The following is a 23,143-nucleotide window of genomic DNA, read 5'->3' as shown; positions in this document are numbered from 1 at the left end:
TTCACATTTTTTGTAGAGACAGGATCTCACTATGTTGCCTGGGCTGATCTCAAACTCCTGGCCTGATCTTAAACTCCTGGCCTCAAGTGATCCTCTCCCACTTTAGCCTCCCAAAGCACTCAGATTGCAGGCATGAGCCACTGTGCTGGCCAGGTGGTACTTCTAATTAGGCAAAGTCCCTTTGGAGCTGTCCTCACAGGGTGAACAAGAATTCTGGACAGAAATATAGTTATAATTACGCATAAATTAGGCTGCACTTGGACCTGCTTCCATGTAATGAAAAGTCACTGACATTAGAATCATAAGGCTTTTGTTTAAGAATTAAGAAGTTTAATCCTGAATTCCAGCAAAATAGCTGATGCAAACCAGTTTGAAGACCCCGACAGAAGAACAAAACCAGCATGAGAATAGTTTCTTCATCTCCCTGTCCAATGATTACACCCTGCATTCTTCGACCAATGATCTCCACACTTTGGCCCACTCCAAACCCCTTAAAAACCCTAGTCTCAAACTCCTCGAGGAGAGGGATTTGAGGCCTCCTCCTATCTTATTCAGCAACCCTACAATCAAACCTCTTTCTCTGCTGCAACCTAATGTCTCGGTTTACTGACTTGCTGTGTACATCAGGTAAAGGACCTATTATGGTTACACTGTATTTCCCTACACATAAATCATTCATTCATTAACCAATTGTAACAATTAAAAATGAGTTCCACTTAATCTGAAATGGCTGGAGTGGGTAGCTCAGCCAGAAGGTGGGTGGATCACAAGGTCAGGAGATCGAGACCATCCTGGCTAATATGGTGAAACCCTGTCTCTACTAAAAAAATACAAAAAATTAGCCGGGCGTGGTGGTGGGCGCCTACAGTCCCAGCTACTCAGGAGGCTGAGGCAGAAGAATGGTGTGAACCCGGGAGACGGAGCTTGCAGTGAGCCGAGATCGTGCCACTGCACTCCAGTCCAGACTGGGAGAGAGAGCCAGACTCTGTCTCAAAAATAAAAAAGAAAATTTAAGGAAGAATAAGTTTTGGGACTATCTAGTAGTACAAGGTGACTCCAAGTAACACTTTTTTTTTTTTTTTTTTTTTGAGACAGAGTCTTGCTCTGTCACCCAGACTAGAGTGCAGTAGCACAACCACAGCTCACTGCAACCTCGACCTCCTGGACTCAAGCAAACCTCCCACCTTGGCCTCCCAAAGTGCTGGGATAGAAAAAACATAAGCCACCGTGCCCAGTCCAAGGAACCCATTTGGACATGTTTCTCTTTAAAGGCTGAAGTGGGGCCTAAGTTGACAGATAAACGGGTTTGCCTGCTAATTGCACCTTGATGATCCATAGATATTCCTAGAAGATACCTGTCAATTTACAAAAGCAATTCCAACATAAGAATTCTACAAGTCAATCATCCTACCAGAAAAGTTTACTTGTAAATAAACATCATATACAAAAGATACACTTCATGATAATATATTGTAACATTTTTCTTTCTTAATTAATCTACAGTTTTAGTGTTCCTATATAAATATAAATATATATATAATATATTTTTCTGGGTTCCTAGTTCACAACTCCCATAGTCCTTTGTTACAGTATTGTCTTATAATGTTGGGTGTATTAGGCCACAGGGGCAGGCGTCAGAAAACAGAATCTTCTCCCCACTCTAATCTTCTTCCAACCTTCCTTTCTTCCTTCCTTCTTTCTTTCCTTCCTTCCTTCCTTCTTCCTTTCCTTTCCTTCCTCCCTCCCTCCCCCTTTCCTTCCTCCCTCCCCCCTTCCTTCCTCCCTCCCTTCCTCCCTCCTTCCCTCCCTTCCCCTTCCCTTCCCTCCCTTTTCCCTCCTCCTCCCCTGCCTCTCCCCTCCCCTCCCCTTCCTTCTTTTTGACAGAGTTTCGCTCTTGTCGCCCAGGTTGGAGTGCTATGGTGCAATCTCGGCTCATTGCAACCACCACCTCCCAGGTTCAAGTGATTCTCCTACCTCAGCCTCCCGAGTAGCTTTCTGATAGTTGGTCTTAAACCCTCCCTAGAAAGGGTCGTACCTCATATCCTTGGGGGAAGAAATGCTGACATCATGAAGCTTCCATAAAAACCCAAGAGAACTGGGTTCGGGGAGCTTCTGATAGCTGAATGCATGGAGGCTGACAGGAGGAAGGTAAAGAAGAACTCATCCACATGCCGGGAGGGTGACACACCCCAACTCCATGGGGACAGAAGCTCCTGCGCTTGGGACCCTTCCAGACCTCGCCCTATGTATCTCTTCTTCAGGCTGTTTATCTGTATTCTTTAAAATATCCTTCTTAGTAAACCAGTAAATATAAGGATTTCTCTGAGTTCTGTAAGTCTCTCTGTAGCAAATTAATCAAACTCAAAGAAGGGATAGTGGGAACCCCAACTTGAAGTTGGTCAGCCAGAAGTTCAGGAGATCAGACTTGTTACTGGGGGAAAGGAGGGAGCAGTATTGGGGACTGAACACTCAACCTGTGGGATCTCATACTATTTCTAGGTAGATAGTGTTGGAATTTAATTGGAGGACACTCAGCTGGTATCTACTGCTTGGTGGTGGGGAAAACCCCCACACATTTGGCCACAGATGTTTTCTTCTATGTTGATGATTGTTATTGTTGTGGTGTGAGAGTAGAGGAAAAAAGGCACTTTGAGAGAATTTTTCCCTAAACAATAGTACTGTTCATTTATAATAATTCTAGAATAAATATATCATACTGACTCATTTTAGAAAGTACTTATTCAATTGTCAAATGATACAGTCCACTGAAAAATACGAAGTTGTTTGACAGTTTTCATTTTGGTAAAGTTCTCGGGATCCTCCGTATCTGTACTAACCAGATTTTAATTAAAAAAAGAAGAACATATTTTGATTAGGCAGTGTATAAGAAAAAGAGGAACTTAAGATTATGTTCAGATATAAGATCAGTAGGAACCAGGGTGTGACCCATCTCAGTAATTTATCATTCCCAGTACCTAGCATTGGGTTTGGTATCTGGTAGACAGTCAACAAATGTTTACTGAATAAATTAACATTTCCAATAAAGTTGGAAATATATTACACATATATTTTTTCTATAGGTGCATGTCATAGCAGAAGAATTCTCTGAAACACTAGACACATTTAAGTGTTAAAAATAAAAAAAAAACATTAAAAAATTTCTTCCCACTCTTCCATGCTCATCTGAAACTTAGATAATACATAGATTATTTAACTATTTTGGGAATAGCATGTTAGCTATTTTAGAGGTTACACCCACATTCATACAAAAAAGCAAGAACTTAGAATTTTCTTTTTGAAAATGCTATACCTGATTCATTCTTGGTAAATCCTTAATGTTTTCTTCTTTTTTGAAAAGCTCATCTTGCCATTGACTTAGATATGCTTGAATATCAATTTTCCCTTTGCCTGAAGAAAGGGAGTAAAACCATTTCATAAGGAACAGCCCACTATACTTTCTCAAATTTCAAAAATAATAATTATGATTAAAAGGTATTTCACTGAGATATAAGAGTCTATTTTTTTTTTAATCCAGGAAATGATCTGAAATTACCTTTCATTTCACCCACTGGCTCTCAGAATACTTTTCCCATTTCTGTTTAGACTAAAACGTTTACTTTGGGAAGGTTAGGAACTAGTGAAGATGTGGCGAGAGAGGGAGAAAGGACATACTTAGATTAAAACAATACACCCCGACTTAATAATGCAAATTTTATGTATTCATTCTCATGTATATTATTAAGTTTAAAACAGCTTCTATATTATGTTCTTAATATGCATATATTGTACCAAAGTAGGCTGGGCACGGCGGTTCACACCTGTAATCCCACCACCGTGGGAGGCCAAGGCGGGCAGATCACCTGAGGCCAGGAGTTTGAGACCAGCCTGGCCAACATGGTGAAACCCTGTCTCTACTAAAAATATGAAAATTAGCCGGGTGTGGTGGCAGGTGCCTGTAGTTTCAGCTACTCGGAATGCTGAAGCAGGAAAATGACTTGAATCTGGGAAGCGGAGGTTGTAGTAAGCTAAGATCATGCCACTGCACTCCAGCCTGGGTGACAGAGCAAGACTCCATCTCAAAACAAACAAACAAATAAACAAAACAAAGTGGTCTGTAGTGGCTCTTTTTCAAAAATTTGAAACACTACTTATTCATTCAAAGAGTTTAAGATACAAATGTACTGACATTAAAAGATGTCCATGATATATTGCAAAATCAAAAAAGGAAATTATAAAACAGTACTTATGGATTTTTGTTTTAAAAAGAGAGATGTCTGCATATGTTGTGTATACACAGAAATAGATCTGAAAAGGATATAGGCAAAAATGTTTTCGGGTAGGGTTGAGTGAAGGCAAAAGGACTTATGTACTGTCTGAATTTCTTTTCCAAGAATTATCTATTACTTTTGAAATTAAAAATAAATCTTTTTAAAATAATAAAATTAAATGAATATGGGTCATTTACTATCATATTTTCTATAATTTCTGAGACATCAATAGCCTTTAAAAGGAATCCATCTTTTCCCCCTTTGTAGCTATCCTTATTTACATAAACAATAACTAAATAAATTAAATGATAACTCCTAGATCATAGTACCTTTTTCAGGGCTGTGTTTTGCTGATTCTTCTTCCTTCTCATTTTCAGGCTTGGAAACTAGAAGAAAAGATGCAATTGCATTCTGTAAGATGTTTAACAAATATTCTTTGAAAGTAAAATAATGTTTCATATAGACATATAAGCACATTATTTTATTCAGTTCTGCAAACAAATTTTAGCTGACTTGACCTATCATCAGAAGACAAAATATTCCAAAACTTTCACAGTAAAAAGAACACCGGGGGGAAATCCATATTTTAAAAAATCTTAGAAGGAAGTATACCAAATATTAAGTATTTATTTCTGAGTAGTATTTTCTTCTTTGTGACTTTCTTTAAATACAGTTATATTACTTTTATTATCAGATGGAAAAAAGCACATACTGGAAGTCAGAAGAGTGTGCTACAAAGCCCTGACTGTGGCAATAACTCACTGTGAAACCTTGCACAAGTCACTTCTCTCTGGGCCTCAGTGCCTTTATCTATAAAAGGAAGAGACTTGACTTGCCTTTATCTATAAAAGGAAGAGATTTGTAAGGTCCCTTCAAACTTAATGTTCAAACACTTTAACATATAATAACCATAAATATACATTAATCAGGGTTCATCCCTCTATAGGACATTGAATATTTATGAAAATAAACTAAAGGACACAAAAATAAGCTCATATCACTTTAAATTTTGTCTTGGAGACAGACTCATCCCTGTCTCCTACACCTACAGTGATTTATAATAAGTATTCACTGTTTGAAAAATAGCTATGACCTTTAATCATCAAATATTCTATTGTATTTTATCAAGGCATGAAAATGATCTAATACATTTTAGAAATCTCTGCAACATAAGTAGAAACAAAATACTTTTTTGAGTCTCCAATAAGCAAGAAATTCCATAAATCAAAGTCCCAAAATGCAATTTGGTTAACCGGTCAAACATTTATGGACCATGCTAAGTGCTGTGGTAATACAAAAGAAGCATAAGGTAAAATGAAGCCCAATTTTAGCTGGGTAAAGTATATCTAAGTCAACAAGATCTTTATGGGTGACTAATCATCAAAACAGTTAAAGTTTTAAAGAGGTATTTACCATGGAGCTGGCTGAAATAAAGTAATTCTTCCTTGGAAAGTTCATCTCCTTTTGAAGTATCCTTAGATTTCACTTCAGTATAAGCTGAAAACATATAAATAACCCAAATTACATTTATTAACAACCAGGGGCAGAGATGAGGTTCATAATGGGTCAGGAAAATCTGGGAACCGGGTGTTAAAGAGTTTCTGTATAAGAAAGATGTAAGTGAAGAAATGTAGAGGTGGTTCTACTCTACTGTAATATATAGTAATTATACTGTAATATACGTAATATATATAAAATATAGTAAATACAAGAAGTACTGGATCATTTTGAGTTCTATTATTTTTCCTACTTGTTGTTTTAATTGTTTTCCAAGAGCTATTAAAAGTTGAAATTGTTTAAATCTGGCATTTAGAAATCTCTGAAAATATGACTTCAGCCATTTAAAAAAACATCCTCAATAATAAGGAAAACAGAAAGTTGGGTGCTTTAGTTTACTTCCTACCTGTGCTTTAACAGGTAAATAATGTTTTTCCTATTTTTTATCTCTCTGTTAAAAGCATAGTTGATGATAATATTAAACATTCTAAACTCCTTTTATAATTAAATTTTTAGGTGATTTGTCTTTTGCTTTTAATACTGTGCTTGTGATTTGAGTGTGTGAAGGGTTAAAGATGGCCTTTAGCTTGTTGGTCTGGTAAAGAATATTTCCTGGCTATCCTGAGAAAAGCTGAAAAGGGATCCCAGGTGTAGCTTTAAACAAATTATGAGGTGCTGTTTGTTTTTGTGAATTACCCAATCTCGGTTAAAAGGTACTTTTTGCAATGCTCCTTCAGTTTAAAGCCTAAGACTGTTTTCACAAAGTAGGGATCAGGCCTTGGCAAGGCATCCTCTTCAGATCAGTGGGAAAAACAAGTAAACTGAATGGTGTGGTAATTTTGAGGTAGTACGGAAGAATATAAAGAAATGTGAGCTTTGGAGTTAGACTTCAGTTTGCTATGCAATTTATTAGCGATGTGATCTTTGGCAAATTTTAATCTTTCCAGCTCTCAGTTTCCTTATCATCAAAATTGGAAGGATAATACCACCTATCAGGGATATTGTGAGAATTAAATTTAAAAAATGCATGTAAAGTTAATAACTTGTCAGAGCAAGTGTTTAATACATGATAGCTTTTATTGTGCTTCCTTTTTAAAATGTTTAATATCCCTGCTGCCTTGTCCCATTTTTCTGAATAATTTGTAGTATTTTGCGAGTTTGGCAATTTGTCTAAAGTTAATTTCCACTCTAATGACAACAACAACAATTCAACATTATACCAACAAGCAAATGATATGTAATTCTTATATACAAACTATTTATCATTAAATTGACTACTAACAGGAAGGAAACTTGTGGGCCCATATGTTACACAGGATCTCTTCCATAGAAGATCACTGTATCTATGTTAGCAAAAGTAGTCATAATATAATTTGAGGGCCACAATGAAGCAACGATCTTATATCATGTTGAAAATTAGTTTAGTTATTAAAAAAATCTATAATTATATTTGTTAAAATGGAATAAATTCCTGCTGTACATCATTAAAGACTGGTAAACTCTTACCTGGAGGAATATGTAGCTTAAAAAGCAGCTTAAGCTTCTCAGTAAAACTTCCATTGTACATTATGTCTGTTCAATAAAATTCAATTGTAAATAATAATGTATCTAAAGAACATTGAATCAATTTCAGCAACAAAGATTAAGATATAGATATTAGTCAAAAATTAGGATTTAGAAACCTGTTACTTAAGCTAACAATTAACCACCTAGTCAGTCAGATGCTCTCCTTCAAGTGTATAATTGTATAAGCAAAATACTCTTTATCAAAAAAGTAAAATGCTCTCTTTCCTAGCTCCTTTTCCCCAATCTCAGATTTCTCTTTTCTTTTGAATGAGGCCTGTGGAAGACAGAACTGATCTTCAAGGGGTGATCCCCAATAAGAAAGCATGCTGGGGTATCTGGAAAAGCAAAGGAATAATGTCTACAACATGTTTGTAGGTACAACATGTTTGCTGGGTATTTATCTACCACTCTTCTAGGCTATGTGGTTGAATTTTTATGGGGAGGTCGGCGGCGGTGGGGGTAAGTCCTTCTGTAGTACCCATGCATCTGAGAGTGGGAAAATTGGGACGTTGTCTTCCTTATGTTAACCCTTAAAATACTCACATCTAACAGCTTGCTTTTCTGAAAGGATTGGGGAAAATAATATCAAAATACTTAGATTTAGTAACAAATGCAGAAAAGGGTCCATTTATTACTAAACACACTGTAACCCATGGTGATACATTTGACTAAATTGGCAATAATAGGTAGTACTAAGTATTTCTAGGAGCACTTTTTTTTTTTAACTTAAAAAAATCATCTTACCAATTGCAGAGGAGAATTCTTTGAAGTTTATAAGGCAATCAGAGTTTTCGTCCAACAATCTGAATGTCCATAAAGCTAGTGAGTCTCTATTTGCCGAATGAGCCCAGGGACTCAACAAGTGATACAACGCTCTGAACTGCTGGCAGTCAATCTGATACTGTTCCAAATATGGCAGACTGGGGTCATGATGCTTCAATACGGGACAACCCAAACACCAATAACAAGATAAAAACAGCTCTTTCTATTAAAAATAAATAAAAAGGGAAAGTTACTAATTAGAAAAAGTAATTTTGGAAGATTTTAAAAACCATGTTTGCTAAAATAAAGATAAAAATAATTAGAATGGCTGTGATACAATTCTGCTAAAAAAGCTTTATTTTTCATTTAAAAAAGAACAACAGTACCTTGAAGATGACATAAAGTTCATCCAATTCATGAAGGCTCAATTTCACATCTTGTGATACAACACGCAACTTTAAAAAGATTAAAAGCAATTTAGTACACAGAATTTAACATTGCAATAAAGAAATTCTCTTTGAATTTACTTAGAGTCTCTCTCTGCTAGAAGAAAATATTTGTCTTTTAACTTCTTAAATGAATAATAAAAAGTTATCTTATAAAGTTATTATCTATTTTATCCTTTTAAAAGTAGTAGTAGACTAGTTCAATTCTACTGTAATATGTACTTTGCTCTTCATCTCTTCATACTCAGAAATCACTGCCACAGGACAGCCACTTAATGTCTATAAATATAAGTAACACTATTCTAAGTCTTATTCCATATATTCCTCTCTTGTCACATAAGCAGCATATCTAGTCATCATGTGAGGTTGCCATTAAATACTTCAAAGGCATTGGGAGATGTACATTCCCTATCTATGCCAAAAAACATAATCCAATAAGTAATAAGCTTAGAAAATATGTAATTTTATCCTGTTCCATGAAGAAGAAGCACTTCCTTATGTTAACCCTTAAAACACTCACATCTAACAGTTTGCTTTTCTGAAAGGTTTGGGGAAAATAATATCAAAATACTTAGATTTAGTAACAAATGCAGAAAAGGGTCCATTTATTACTAAAGCTAAACACACTGTAACCCATGGTGATATAATGTGACTGAATTGGCAATAATAGGCAGTACTAAGTATTTCTAGGAGCACTTTTTTTTTTTTTTTTTTTTTTTTTTGCTTAAAAAAATCATCTTACCAATTGCAGAGGAGAATTTTTTGAAGTTTATAAGGCAATCAGAGTTTTCATCCAACAATCTGAATGTCCATAAAGCTAGTGAGTCTCTATTTGCCGAATGAACCCAGGGACTCAACAAGTGATACAACTCAACAAGTGATACAATAATGGTACAATCATTATGGTATCTAAGAAATTTGAAAGCAAAGGTAAAGAAAAAAGCTAGAATTGAGGAAATAGGGAAAATTAAAAAAAAAAAAACCCAGTAGACTCAGTAAATAAAATTAAGAGTTGGTTTATTGAAAAAAATCAATAAGATGGACAAATTTCTGGCAAGTGAGATGAAAAAAATCACAAATGACTATCATTGAGAAGTGGGTAATTTAAGCATGGATACAGAGGTCATTTAAAGTGCCCAGCAGGGGCATGGTGGCTCACGCCTGTAATCCCAGCACTTGGGAGGCCGAGGCAGGCAGATCACTTGAGGCCAGGAGTTCAAGACCAGCCTGGCCAACATGGTGAAACCTTGTCTCTACTAAAAATACAAAAATTAGCCAGGTGTGGTGGCGTACGCCTATAATCCCAGCTACTTGGGAGACTGAGGTACAAGAATCACTTGAACCTGGGAGGCAGAGGTTGCAGTGAGCCGAGATCATGCCACTGCACTCCAGCCTGGGCGACAGAGTGAGACTGTCTAAAAACCTGTCTTTAAAAAAAAAAAAAAAAAGTGCCCAGCATGGGATGGGCCAATATGGCAAACTAGAAGCAGATAATGGGTGCTGCTCTCTTATGGAGGGGAAACAAAGGGTTTAGTGAACACTGACCCTAAAAGCCGACCATCTAAGAAACCACACTGGGAACCATCAAAGCAGCAAGGGTACACAGAGAGCAGAGAGGAGTGAAGCTGGGCAGTAGCCTATCTGGCATCAATGTTGAGTCAGGAGAAGCTCCCCAATACGGGAAAGGGTAATTCACACTCTCCATGGGGATCTGTGTAAGGCTGGGAATGGGAGAATCCCCCTGCCCTAACTGCCTACTCACGACTCTCATCCTCCCACCTCACCTCTAAACTGAGGCAGAGAGCCACCTAGACGGTTTGTGGTGGCAACTCTTAAGTCCAAGGGGACCTCTACAAGCCTCGGATCCCGGAACAGACCAACACTAGCGCCACAGACCCAATAGAGGCCACAGTCACGGTGCCTGGGAGCAGTAAGATTGGTCCACCCTCCTCACCAGACAAGGCTTGGTGCCAGCTTCCAACCCAGCACTCCCGCTTCTGCCTGAAATCAGCCAGAGGCTGCAGCCTCCTGTTGTCCCATGAAACACCTACACGGCAGGGCGGACGACCCCACCCACTCCTGGCAGGGCAGATGACCCCACCCACTCCTGCCAATGGTAGCCAGGCGGGCAACACCTGCTAGAGCTTCCAGCCCAGATGTCCCGCTTCTGCCTGAACTCAGCCAGTGGCTGCAACATCCTGTTGTCCCTGGAAACACCCAAAAGGCAGGGCAGGTGACCCCACCAAGGTCCACCACTGGTAGCCAGGTGGGCGATGCCTGTTAGAGCTTCCAGCCCAGTGGTCCAGCTTCTGCCTAAACTCTGCTGGCAGTTGCAACCCCGGGTACCCTCGGGATGCACTTGGACAGCAGATGAGGTGACACTACTCACCCCCGCAGCTTCTAGCTGGGCGGGACTTTCTGGTTTAGGTGGTGCCCAAGCATCACTCAGAGATGAGACACCCAGGTTCGCAGGTTGATAGAGGGTTGGTGTGTGCCTCCCTCCACAGGGCCGACTCAGTAAGGATAAGACCTGTTTGCCAACTGTGGCTCCTACCTAAGGGAGTCCTGTGAACCAGAGCACCCAACAAAAGAAATGTAGGCATGAAGCCAGTAATTGGAGGGGGTTCCTCCAAGGCCCAGGGGTGGACTAGGTGAATGGGCCATCTCCCTGCCCCCAATCACAGACCACTACCCCGGAGCCATGCAGCAGAGCAAGAAGCCATCTGCTGGCTAACACTCTTAAGTGCCACCTACCGGATTGCAGCCCAAAACACAACACTAAAATACTCTGCCAGTATATACCACCTGTGAAAACTAAGGTAAAGGCTCCTACTGGCACCCAGCCTGAGCCAATGCATGTGTACGCTGCCACCCTGCTACGGATGCTGGCATGCACGAGCAAGCATGGATTCCACTGCCACCACCCCGATTAAGTGTTTTGGCTAGCACCTCCACTGCAGTGATGAAGCCAATGGACTGGGAACACCTCGGCCTCTCTGGCAGAGCAGGTTCCTAGCCCCGAGGGCCCAGAGAACAAAGCTGGGGGTCTGGTACCAGCCCCACAGAGGTAGTGCACTCATCTCAGGAAAGCTCAGGTGAGCTTTGGCCATCTGAAATCTTCAAAATCAAAGCCAGTCAACTGAACCCACCTTATACCACAATCAAACCCCCAAGGGCATCAAAGAAGATAAAAGCCAAAAAAAAAAAAAAAAAAAAAAAAAAAAAAAAGACCCATCCAAAGGAAAACAACTTCAGAGATTAAAGGAATATCAGCTCATGCAGATGAGAAAGAACCAGCACAAGAACTCTGGCAACTCAAAAAACCAGAATGTCACCTTACCTCCAAACAACTGCACTAGTTCCCCAGCAGTGGTTCTTAGCTAGGCTGAAATGGCTGAAATGACAGACATATAATTCAGAATATACATAGAAATGAAGATCATCGAGATTCAGGAGAATGTTGAAACCCAATCCAAGGAATCAAAGGAACACAATAAAATGATACAGGAGGTGAAAGACGAAATGACCATTTTAAGAAAGAATCAAACTGATCTGATAGAGCTGAAAAACTTACTACAAGAATTTCATAATACTATCACAAGCATTAACAACAGAATAGACCAAGCTGAGGAAAGAATCTCAGAACTCGAAGACTGGTTCTCTGAATTAGCTTAGACAAAAATAAATGAACATTTCCCCAACTTTGCTAGACAGGCCAACATTAAATTCTGGAAATGCAGAGAACCCCTGCAAGATACTATATAAGATGACCATCCCCAAGCCACACAGTCATCAGATTCTCCAAGGTCAAAATGAAAGAAAAAATATTAAAGGCAGCTAGAGGTAAGGAGCAGGTCACCTAAAAAGGAAATCCCATTAGCCTAACAGTGTACTATTCAGCAGAAATGCTACAAGGCAAAAAAGATTGAGAGCCTATATTCAGCATTCTTAAAGAAAAGAAACTCCAGCCAGGAATTTCATATTCAGCCAAACTAAGCTTCATAAGCAAAGGAGAAATAAGATCCTTCTCAGACAAGCAAATGCAAAGGGAATTCATGTTCATTAGATCTGCCTTACGAGAGATCTTAAAAGGAGTGCTAAATATGGAAAGGAAAGACGATTATCAGCCACTACAAAAACACACTTAAGTACATAGACTATTGACACAATAAAGCAACTACACAATCAATCAATTTTGCATAATAATCAGCTAACAACATGATGACAGGATCAAATCTACATATATTAATATTAACCTTGAATGTAAACAGACTAACCAGAATGTAACCAGACTGCCCTAATTAAAAGGCACAGAGTGGCAAGTTGGATAAGATAGTGAGATGCAACTGTATGATGTCTTCAAGAGACCCATCTCACATGCAATGACATCCAAAGCCTCAAAGTAAAAGGATGAGGAAGAATCTACCAAGCAAATGGAAAACAGAAAAAAGCAGGGGTTGCTATCATGATTTCAGACAAAACAGACTTTAGGCCAACAACAACACCACAAAACAAAAAAGGAATTATATAATGGTAAAGGGTTCAAGTCAACAAGAAGACAACTATCTTAAATATATATGCAGTCAACACAGCAGCACTCAGATTCATGAAACAAGTTCTTAGAGGCCTATAAAGAGACTTAGATAACTACACAATAATAGTGGGGGACTTCAACACCCCACTGACAGTATTAGACATATCATCAAGGCAGAAAACTAAAAAAGATATTTGGGACCTGAACTCAACACTTGACCAAATGGACCTAACAGACATCTACATAACTTTTCCCCTCAAAAACAACAGAATATATTCTTCTCATCTGCACATGGCACATACTCTAAAATTAACCACACAATCAGACATAAAACAATCCTCAGCAAATTCAAAAAACCCAAAATCATAACAACTATGCTCTTGGACCATAGCATAATAAAAATGAAAATAAATACTAAGAAGATTGCTCAAAACCATATAATCACATAAAAATTAAACAATCTGCTCCTGAATGACTTTTGGGTAAGCAATGAAACTAAGGAAGAAATCAAGAAATTATTTAAAACTAATGAGAATAAGGATAAAACATATCAGAATCTCTGGTACACAGTTAAAGCAGTGTTAAGAAGGAAGTTTATAGCATAAATGCTCACATCAAAAAGTTAGAAAGATCTCAAATTAACAACCTAACATCACACCTAGAGGAACTAGGAAAACAAGAATAAACCAACCAAAAAGCTAGCAGAAGACAAGAAATTACCAAAATCAGAGCTGATCTGAATGAAATCAAGACATGAAAAGCCATATAAAAGATCAATGAATTCATGACTTGGCTATTTAAAAGAATAAGTAAGACTGATAGAACACTAGCTAAACTAATAAAGAAACAAGAGATGATACAAATAGACACAATCAGAAATGACAAAGAGACATTACCACTGACCCCAGAGAAATACAAAAAATACCCTCAGAGACTACTATGAACACCTCTATGCACACAAACTAGAAAACCTAGAAGAAATGATAAATTCCTGGAAACACACAACCTGCCAAGATTGGACCAGGAAGAAATTGAAACCCTGAACAGACCAAAAGCAAGTTCTAAAATTGAATCAGAAAACAAAAAACAAAAAACACCAATCATAAAAAGCCCAGGACCAGATGGATTCACAGCCAAATTCTACCAGACATATAAAGAGGAGCTGGTACCATTCCTACTGAAACTATTCCAAAAAATTGAGGAGAAATGACTCCTCCTTAACTCATTCTATTAGGCCAGTATCATTCTGCTACCAATAACTGGCAGAGACACAACAAAAAAAGAGAAAACTTCAGGTCAATATCCTCGAGGAGAACAGATGCAAAAATCCTCAACAAACTGCTAGCAAACCAAATCTAGCAGCACATCAAAATGCTAACCCACCATGGTCAAGTATGCTTTATCCCTGGGATACAAGGTTGGTTCAACATACACAAATCAATTAATGTGATTCATCACAAAAACAGAACTAAGAACCACACGATCATCTCAATAGATGCAGAAAAAGCTTTCAATAAGATTCAACATCCCTTCATGTTAAAAAGCCTCAACAAACTAGGCATTGAACTATATTTCAAAATAATAAGAGCCATTTATGACAAATCCACAACCAAAATCATACTGAATGGGTAAAAGCTGGAAGCATTCCCCTTGAGAACCAGAAGACAAGGATGCCCCCTCTTACCACTCTGGTTCAACATAGTATGGACAGTCCTAGCCAGAACAAGAGAAAGAAATAAAAGGCATCCAAATAGGAAGAGAGGAAGTCAAACTATTTCTATTTGCAGATGATATGATTCTATATGTAGAAAACCCCATAGTCTCAGCCCGAAGGCTCCTAGATTTAGTAAACAACTTTGGCAAAGTTTCAGAATACAAAAATCAATATACAAAAATCAGTAGCATTTCTATGTACCAACATTGTCCAAGCTGAGAGCCAAATCAAGAACTCAGTCCTACTCACAATAGCCAAAAAAAGAATAAAATACCTAGGAATACAATAACCATGGAGGTGAAAGGTCTCTACAATGGGAATTACAAAACATTGCTCAAAGAAATCAGAGATGACACAAGCTAATGAAAAATATTCCATGCTCATGGATAGGAAGAATCAATATTGTTAAAAAGGCCATACCAACCAAATCAATTTACAGATTCCATGCTATTCCTATCAAACTACCAATGACATTCTTCACAGAATTAGAAAAAACGATTACAGAAAATTCATATGGAACCAGAAAGGAGCCCAAATAGCCAAAGCAATACTAAGCAAAATGAACAAAGCTAGAGGCATCACGTTATTCACCTTCAAACTATACTACAAGGCTACAGTAACCAAAACAGCATGGTACAGGTACAAAAACACATATAGTCTAATGGAACAGAATGAAGTGCCCAGAAATAAAGCTGCACACCTACAACCATCTGATCTTTAACAAGGTCAACAATAACAAGCAATGGGGAAAGGACACCCTATTCAATAAATGGTGCTGGGATAACTGGCTAACCATATGTAGAAGATTGAAACTAGATCCCTACCTTTCACCATATACAAAAATCAACTCAAGATGGATTAAAGACTTAAATGTAAAATGTATAACTGTAAAAAGCCTTGAAGAAAACCTAGGGAGTACCATTCTAGACATAGGCAGTGGCAAAGATTTCACGACAAAGATGCCAAAAGCAATTGCAACGAAAATAAAATTTGACAAATGGGACTAATTAAACTAAAGAGCTTCTGCACAGCAAAAGAAACTAGCAACAGAGTAAACAGACAACCTACAGAATGGGAGAATATATTTGCAAACTATGCATCTGACAAAGGTCTAATATCCAGAATCCATAGGAACTTAAAAAATTAAAAACCAGGCCAGGCGTGGTGGCTCACGCCTGTAATCCCAGCACTTTGGGAGGCTGAGGCGGGTGGATCACGAGGTCAGGAGATTGAGACCATCCTGACTAACACAGTGAAACTCTGTCTCTACTAAAACTACAAAAAATCAGCCGGGCGTGGTGGCACATGCCTGTAGTCCCAGCTGCTCGGGAGGCTGAGGCAGGAGAATGGCGTAAACCCGGGAGGTGGAGCTTGCAGTGAACCAAGATCTTGCCACTGCACTTCAGCCTCGGAGACAGAACAAGACTCTGTCAAAAAAAAAAATAAATAATAAATAAATAAATAAATAAATAAATAAACCCCAAAATCAAACAACTCCACAAAAAAGTGGGCAAAGGTCATGAACAGACACTTTTCAAAAGAAGACCTACATGCAGCCAACAAGCGTATGAAAAAATGCTCAACATCACTAATCATTAGAGAAATGCAAATCAAAATCACAATGGGATACCATCTCACACAATCAGAATGGTGATTATTAAAAAATCAAAAAATAACAAGATGCTGGTGAGGTTGTGGAGTAAAGGGAATGCTTATACACTGCTGGTGGAAATGTAAATTAAGTCAGCCACTGTGGAAAGCAGTTTGAAGATATCACAAATAACAGAGAACTACCATTCAACTCAGAAATCCCATTACTGGTCATATACCTAAAGGAGTATAAATTATTCTACCATAAAGACACATGCATATGTATGTATGTCACAGCATTATTCGCAATAGCAAAGACATGGAATCAACTTAGATGCCCATCAATGGTAGACTGGATAAAGAAAATGTTGTCAATATATACCATGGAATATTATGCAGCCATATAAAAGAATAATATTATGTTCTCTGGAGCAACATGGATGGAGCTGTAGATCGTTATACTAAGTGAACTAACAGAGGAAAAGAAAACCAAATACTGCATGTTCTCACTTATAAGTGGGAGCTAAACATTGAGTACACATGGACACAAAGAGGGGAACGATAGACACAGGGGCCTACATGAGTATGGAGGGTAGGAGAAGGGTGAAGATCATAAAACTACCTATTGAGTACCATTCTTATTACCTGTGTGATGAGATAATCTGTACATGAAACCCTGTGACACATAATTTACCTATATAAAAAACATGCAGCTGGGTGTGGTGGCTCATGCCTGCAAACCCAGCACTTGGGGAGGCCGAGGTGGGTGGATCACTTGAGCTCAAGAGTTTGAGACCAGCCTAGTCAACATGGTGAAATCCCATCTCTACTAAAAATACAAAAATTAGCTGGGCATGGTGGCAGGCACCTGTAATCCCAGCTACTAGGGAGGCTGAGGCAGAATTGCTTGAACTCAGGAGGTGGAGGTTGCAGTGAGCCGAGATTGTGCCACTGTACTCCAGCCTGGGTGACAGAGAGAGACTCATTCTCAAAAAAAAAAAAATAAAATAAAAACCAAAAACAAAACAAAACAAAAAAACAAGGAAGCCTGCTTCTACTGCTATTATTCAATAATTCTCTGAAGATCCTACCTAATGCAATAACACAGAAAAAAGAAAAGAGGTATAAATGTTAGGAAGGGTCAAAATTCTAAGACTGGAAATGACATGCTTGTCTATTCAGAAAATTCGAGGTCAACTAAAAAAAATAGTACAATTAATGAGAATCAATAATGCGACCACTTAGAAAAGCAACATACCCAAATCAATAACTTTTACACACACAGCCAATAAACAATTAGGCAATGTAAAGGAAAAATGATCTCATTCATATTAGCAGCAAAACCACAAAATATATAGGGGTAGAATAAACCCAAAAGAAATGTGTAAGACCTACATGATGAAAACTAAAAATGCTTACTAAAGAACATTTAAAAAGACAGATTGTTACAATGAATAAAAGCCTTAACAGATTTCAAAATAGACAAACTACAGTAACTGAAACAGTGTGGTACTGTTGTAGTAACAAAAAAAGAAAGTCCAGAAATAAAGCCCATGTATGTACGTAAGAATTTAGCATATGAAAAAAGTAGAGTACTATGAGTTAAATAAACTATTTAATAATTGGTTTTTACAAAATAAGTGATTTCAGTTGGAGAAAACATAATATTACATAATAAACAAAAATATACTCTAGGTGTATTAACGTTCTAAATGTTAAAAAAGCAATACCAGTACTATAAGCCAATATGAAAAAATATTTTTATAATTTATGTAATTTTAAATAGGGAAAGCTTGCTAAGTTTGATATGAAACCCAGATACCATGTAATAAAAAAGAGAAAGACTTCATGAAAATTTGTAACTTGTATAATCTGAAAGACATTATAAAGATAATGAAAGAAATAATAAGACTAGGAGGAAATATTAGGCCACAAATATAGCTGACAAAGAACTAGTACTACTAATAGTCAAAAGAGCTCCTACAAATCAATACTTAAGACAATCTCATAGAAAAATAGGCAAAGGCTATGAATAGGCAATTAAGAGACTAAATTAAAAAGGCTAATAAACATATGTGATCAGTGAATTGAAACCTTAAATGAAAAGTGATATTTGATCTATCACATTGGCACAAATTAAAGATTTTGTTTTGTTTGCTTTAGAGACAAGGTCTGGCTCTGTTGCCTAGGCTGGAGTGCAGTGGCATGATTATAGCTCAATGTAGCCTGGAACTCCCAGGATCAAGGTGATCCTCCCATCTCAGCTTCCTGAGCAGCTGGGACTACGAGTGTGTGCCACCATGCCTGGCCAACAAATTCAAGATTTTAAATATCTGGTGTTAGTGAGAATGTGGGGAAAGGGACATTCTTACAGGCTGCTGGTGGGATTACAATTTGGCAAAATCTTTTGAAGCATAATTTGGCAGGGACCTGTCAAATTTTAAATGGGCATACCCTTTTACCCAGCTTCCACTTCCAGATATCTATCTTGCAAAGAATATATATACAAGAATGTTTACATACAGTATTATTTGTAAGAGCAAAAAAGGGAGACATATTAAATGTACATCAACAATGAGTAAATTATAGCATATCCATATTATGGTACACTATTCAATGCATTAGGAAGAGTGAAGTAGATCTATATTTACTGATATTCAATAACCATGATCTATTTTTGAATGAAAAAAGTTGCAGAGCAAAGCGACTAGTATGATCTCATTTCAAAAACTATATCCTTCCAATACACATGTATGTGTGCAGACACCTAGAGAAGAGATCTGAAAGGATATATGCCAAATTATTTTAAGATGTTTACTTCTGGGGTGGGGAATCTACTTTTTACATTGATGTAATGCTTAAATTATTTACAGTGAGCATGTATTACTTCAGTAAATTAAAAAAAAATGCTAACATATAAAAACTAAAACAAGGGGCCCTATGCTAACCATGTCACAGTAACCTCACTGAATTATTCAATTGAAATCTAAACCTGGAATCTTCAGAAATGTTAGTCTTCCCAGATTTGTATCTCTGAGGACCTTGGCCTTTAAGCAAGTAGGTTTACAAGACAACACATGGCCATGATAAAAGCTCAAACAGTACAGAAGAATATAAACAGCAAAGTAAAACTCTCCTCCTTCTGACCAGCAATCTATTAATCTGATTCACCAAAGGCAACCAATATTAACAGCTGCTTATGGAGCCATCCAAATATTAAAAAGACAAGTATTTAAAACATAGTATTTACTTTAGGTATCCAAGGATAATAATATTCATTGGAGCACTGACTACTGTGTAGATCAGCTGTTCTTACTGATGCAGCACATCACAAATATGTTATGCTTAAATGCCAACATGATAGCATTCAACACTGAGCTGCAGGCTAGGTGTGGTAGCTCATGCCTGTAATCCCAACACTTTGGGAGGCCTAGGTGAGGAGGATCTCTTGAGCCCATGGGTTTGAGACAGCCTGAGAAACACACTGAGACCCTATCTCTACAACAAAATTTAAAAAACCAGCCAGGCATGGTGGTGTGTGCCTGCAGTCCCAGCTCCTCAGTAGGCTGAGGAAGAAGGAGTTTTTGAGCCCAGGAGGTAGAGGCTACAGTGAGCCATGATCATGCTGCTGCATTCCAGCCTAGGCAACAGAGCGAGACCCTGTCTCAGTGGTCTTGAAGGTCAAATAGTACAAAACATGTTGGAGAAGGCAACATAATTCAACCTGAAGAAAATAATTTATTTTCTCTAAAAAATAATTTACCATAGGCTAAACCTTGGCAAGGATCTAGCTCAAAAGTTTAGTCCTTTTTATTTGCCCAGAATGATAATTTCTAAAGAAAGTTAAAGAAAAAAATTACTCCAACTGGTTTTTCCCCATTGGTTGCATACTTACCACATTCTGTTTTGTTGTTTCCTCTAGGGTCTGTATCACATACAACCTATTTCGACAGCGCATACTGTGTATATCTTCATAGCGAATATTACCATATTTCTGCAAGAGATATGATTTCAGTAGATATTCATTCATAATAAACATCCACTTCTTCTTTTACAATTCAGTTTTATCAGACTCAATTCTTGGAGGCCTTGATTCTATTTCTAGGTAATTTCCTGACTTGTTCAATGATTTTGCAAATTTTCACCTCCCACGTTCAGTTTTTAAATATATTCACTGGAGAGAATTCCATCTACTATGTACATAGACTAAGTACAAAAATATGGGTAAAATTCGTAATCTCTAAGAAGTGAACAATAATAATGAGAATAATTCACCTTTTGATACAGAGATAGATGTTTAAAGTAGTCATTATTTGTGAAAGCAAGTGAATTTAATTTCATTTAATGAAAAACAAATTGAGGCAGAGGAGGTTACACAACCTAGGAACAGTTCACAAAACTCATTTTAAAAGTTAAGTTGGATTTTAAGTTGTATGTCTACTTGCATTATTATCTTACACTTAATATACCACTAGAGATATACCATAGTTCAATCATTTTAAATATGCTAGGTAATATATTTATGGAATGAAAAAACTTACCTCATTTGATTCTCTAATCAAATCTGTAATATCCACTCTAGTATGACTGGTTTTTTCATCACTCACATTTGAACCCCGCTGAACATTTGAAGGCAATGGACTATCCTTATTAGTGACATTGTCAAAGAACCTATTGAAAAGTGACAGTAATACAATAATTAGTGGAACTACCATTATTAAAGCAGAGAAATGACACCTAATTTCTCCCTAGGTAGAGGTTACTTTCAACTGAAAGGACAAGAGAAGGTCTCATGAAGAAGTGGAACTTGTTTTTTGTGTTTGAGATGGAGTCTTGCTCTGTCACCCAGGCTGGAATGCAATGGCGCAATCTTGGCTCACTGCAACCTCCGCTTCCTGATTTCAAATGATTCTCCTGCCTCGGCCTCCCAAGTAGCTGGGATTACAGGTACCCATCAACATGCCTGGCTAATTTTTGTATTTTTAGTCGAGATGGGGTTTTGCCATGTTGGCCAGGCTGGTCTTGAACTCTTGACCTCAGGTGATCTGCCTGCCTCGGCCTCCCAAAGTGCTGGGATTACAGGCGTGAACCACCACGCCCGGTCAAGAAGTGGAGTTTGAAGATGGTTGAGCGTTAGGAGGGCATGGCTGAGGGAAATGGGATAGTGAAGGAATCATTTGGGGTTTTGAAGGAAGCAAACAGACTCAGAGAGTAATTGGCAAATACCACATAGCCCAGTAAGAGTGGAATATAGGGTATGTAGAAGTGTATAGGGGGAAATAAGTGAAGAAAGGTAAACTGAGCCCTTACCACAGAGTTCTGAATGCCAGAGTAAGATGTTTGTATTTTATTCTGTATATAATGGGATTTCATGTGGCATTACGATAGTTGCCCATTCAAATATTTATTCATTTAGCATACACACATACACACACATACAACACATGTGCTCCAATACAAAATAGCATCCCTACAAAAGTTACTAGGAAAATAAAGTTCAACCCACCTGCAACCACATAGAAACCAGAATAACTTCCCAACCACTGGATATTTAACATTATCAACTACCCTTTTCCTGCTCGAACTACTTCTACATAGACACTTTATAGCTCAAACTGGGAATATGAAAGTCCTAGCATACTGAATCAACAATATTAGTGTAAATGTGTACATAATTTAGTAGTTCACTTCAAAGTGATTTATTCTTGCTGTATTTTTTCTGGAGATAGAGGACTGGACTTTAGGCATAGCTGTTTCATTCAAGTGGCTTTGTAATGTCAGGCAAATTGAAATTTCTAGGGCTCAGTTTCCTCTGTAAAACATGGGGATTGAACAACATCATCTCTCAAATTTCCTTCAGATTTAAATGTCATGGTTCTTACAATACCTGTTCAAAGCTGTCACAGCTTCAGCATCATCTTTACAAGTCAGCAGTTTGTCTAAATTATAGTCAAGTATTGCCAATCCCAGTTGCAAAATGGCCTTTATTCCATCATAGAAGAAACAGTCCACCACATTCACTGCACTTTCAATAGGTAGCACACTAATAAAAAGTGTGAGAAACCAAGAGAGAGAAACTGAGGAAAAGAATGTCATATCAGTCATGTGTTCTGTCAGCTGAGGAAGGTGATCCCTGATAAGTTCTTCAAAGACTGCCTGATCCACCAAGGCACCTAGAGAGTATCAAAAGAAGTTTAAAAATAAACATTTTTCAAAAGGACTTGTTTCCATACCTCCCCACTTCTATTAGCATGCTGATGTATCTCATTTTTCTTCCTTAAATTATGAACTCTTTCAGAACCTTTTCTGTATTTTATACATCTAACTGCTAGTAGTGTCATGTACTTCAGAAACACAATTCAAATCACTTGGAGTTATTTATTGAGTCTTTATTATATGCAGAGACCTGTACTAGTTATTATAAGAGCTATACCAATTAATGAAATAGTCTCATGTTCAGGGAGTTTAATAGCTAGCACAACTCAAGATAAATACACAAATAATTATAATGAAAGACAGTACAATCAATGACCTAACCACAATCCTGAAAGCCTATTACGGTACAAAGAAGAGACCATCCATAAGTTTTAAGGTGAGGGGTCACAGATCTGTAAATATTTGATGACTAAAGAAAATATTGGCCAGGCACGGTGGCTCACATTTGTAATCCCAGCACTTTGGGAGGCTGAGGCGGGCGGATCACAAGGTCAGGAGATTGAGACCATCCTGGCTAACATGGTGAAACCCCATCTCTACTAAAAAAAAA

General features: G+C 37.7%; 1 protein-coding gene across 1 annotated transcript in view; it reads right to left on the bottom strand.

Annotated features, from left to right (window-relative positions):
• TBC1D8B (TBC1 domain family member 8B) overlaps window positions 1–23,143 on the bottom strand; it is a 73,023-nt gene that overhangs the window by 3,310 nt on the left and 46,570 nt on the right. The window contains exons 12-20 of the mRNA XM_025373622.1: window positions 22,265–22,550; window positions 20,919–21,048; window positions 20,273–20,371; window positions 8,480–8,548; window positions 8,076–8,316; window positions 7,272–7,337; window positions 5,682–5,765; window positions 4,598–4,654; window positions 3,311–3,408 (exon numbers count right to left, since the gene is read on the bottom strand). Coding sequence (XP_025229407.1) covers window positions 3,311–3,408; window positions 4,598–4,654; window positions 5,682–5,765; window positions 7,272–7,337; window positions 8,076–8,316; window positions 8,480–8,548; window positions 20,273–20,371; window positions 20,919–21,048; window positions 22,265–22,550 — 1,130 coding nt within the window. The remainder of the gene's footprint in view (window positions 1–3,310; window positions 3,409–4,597; window positions 4,655–5,681; window positions 5,766–7,271; window positions 7,338–8,075; window positions 8,317–8,479; window positions 8,549–20,272; window positions 20,372–20,918; window positions 21,049–22,264; window positions 22,551–23,143) is intronic.

This window comes from Theropithecus gelada, chromosome X (assembly GCF_003255815.1).
Source record: "Theropithecus gelada isolate Dixy chromosome X, Tgel_1.0, whole genome shotgun sequence".
In the NCBI taxonomy this organism is placed as follows: Eukaryota; Metazoa; Chordata; class Mammalia; order Primates; family Cercopithecidae; genus Theropithecus; species Theropithecus gelada.
This window is presented reverse-complemented; position numbering and strand designations above follow the sequence as displayed.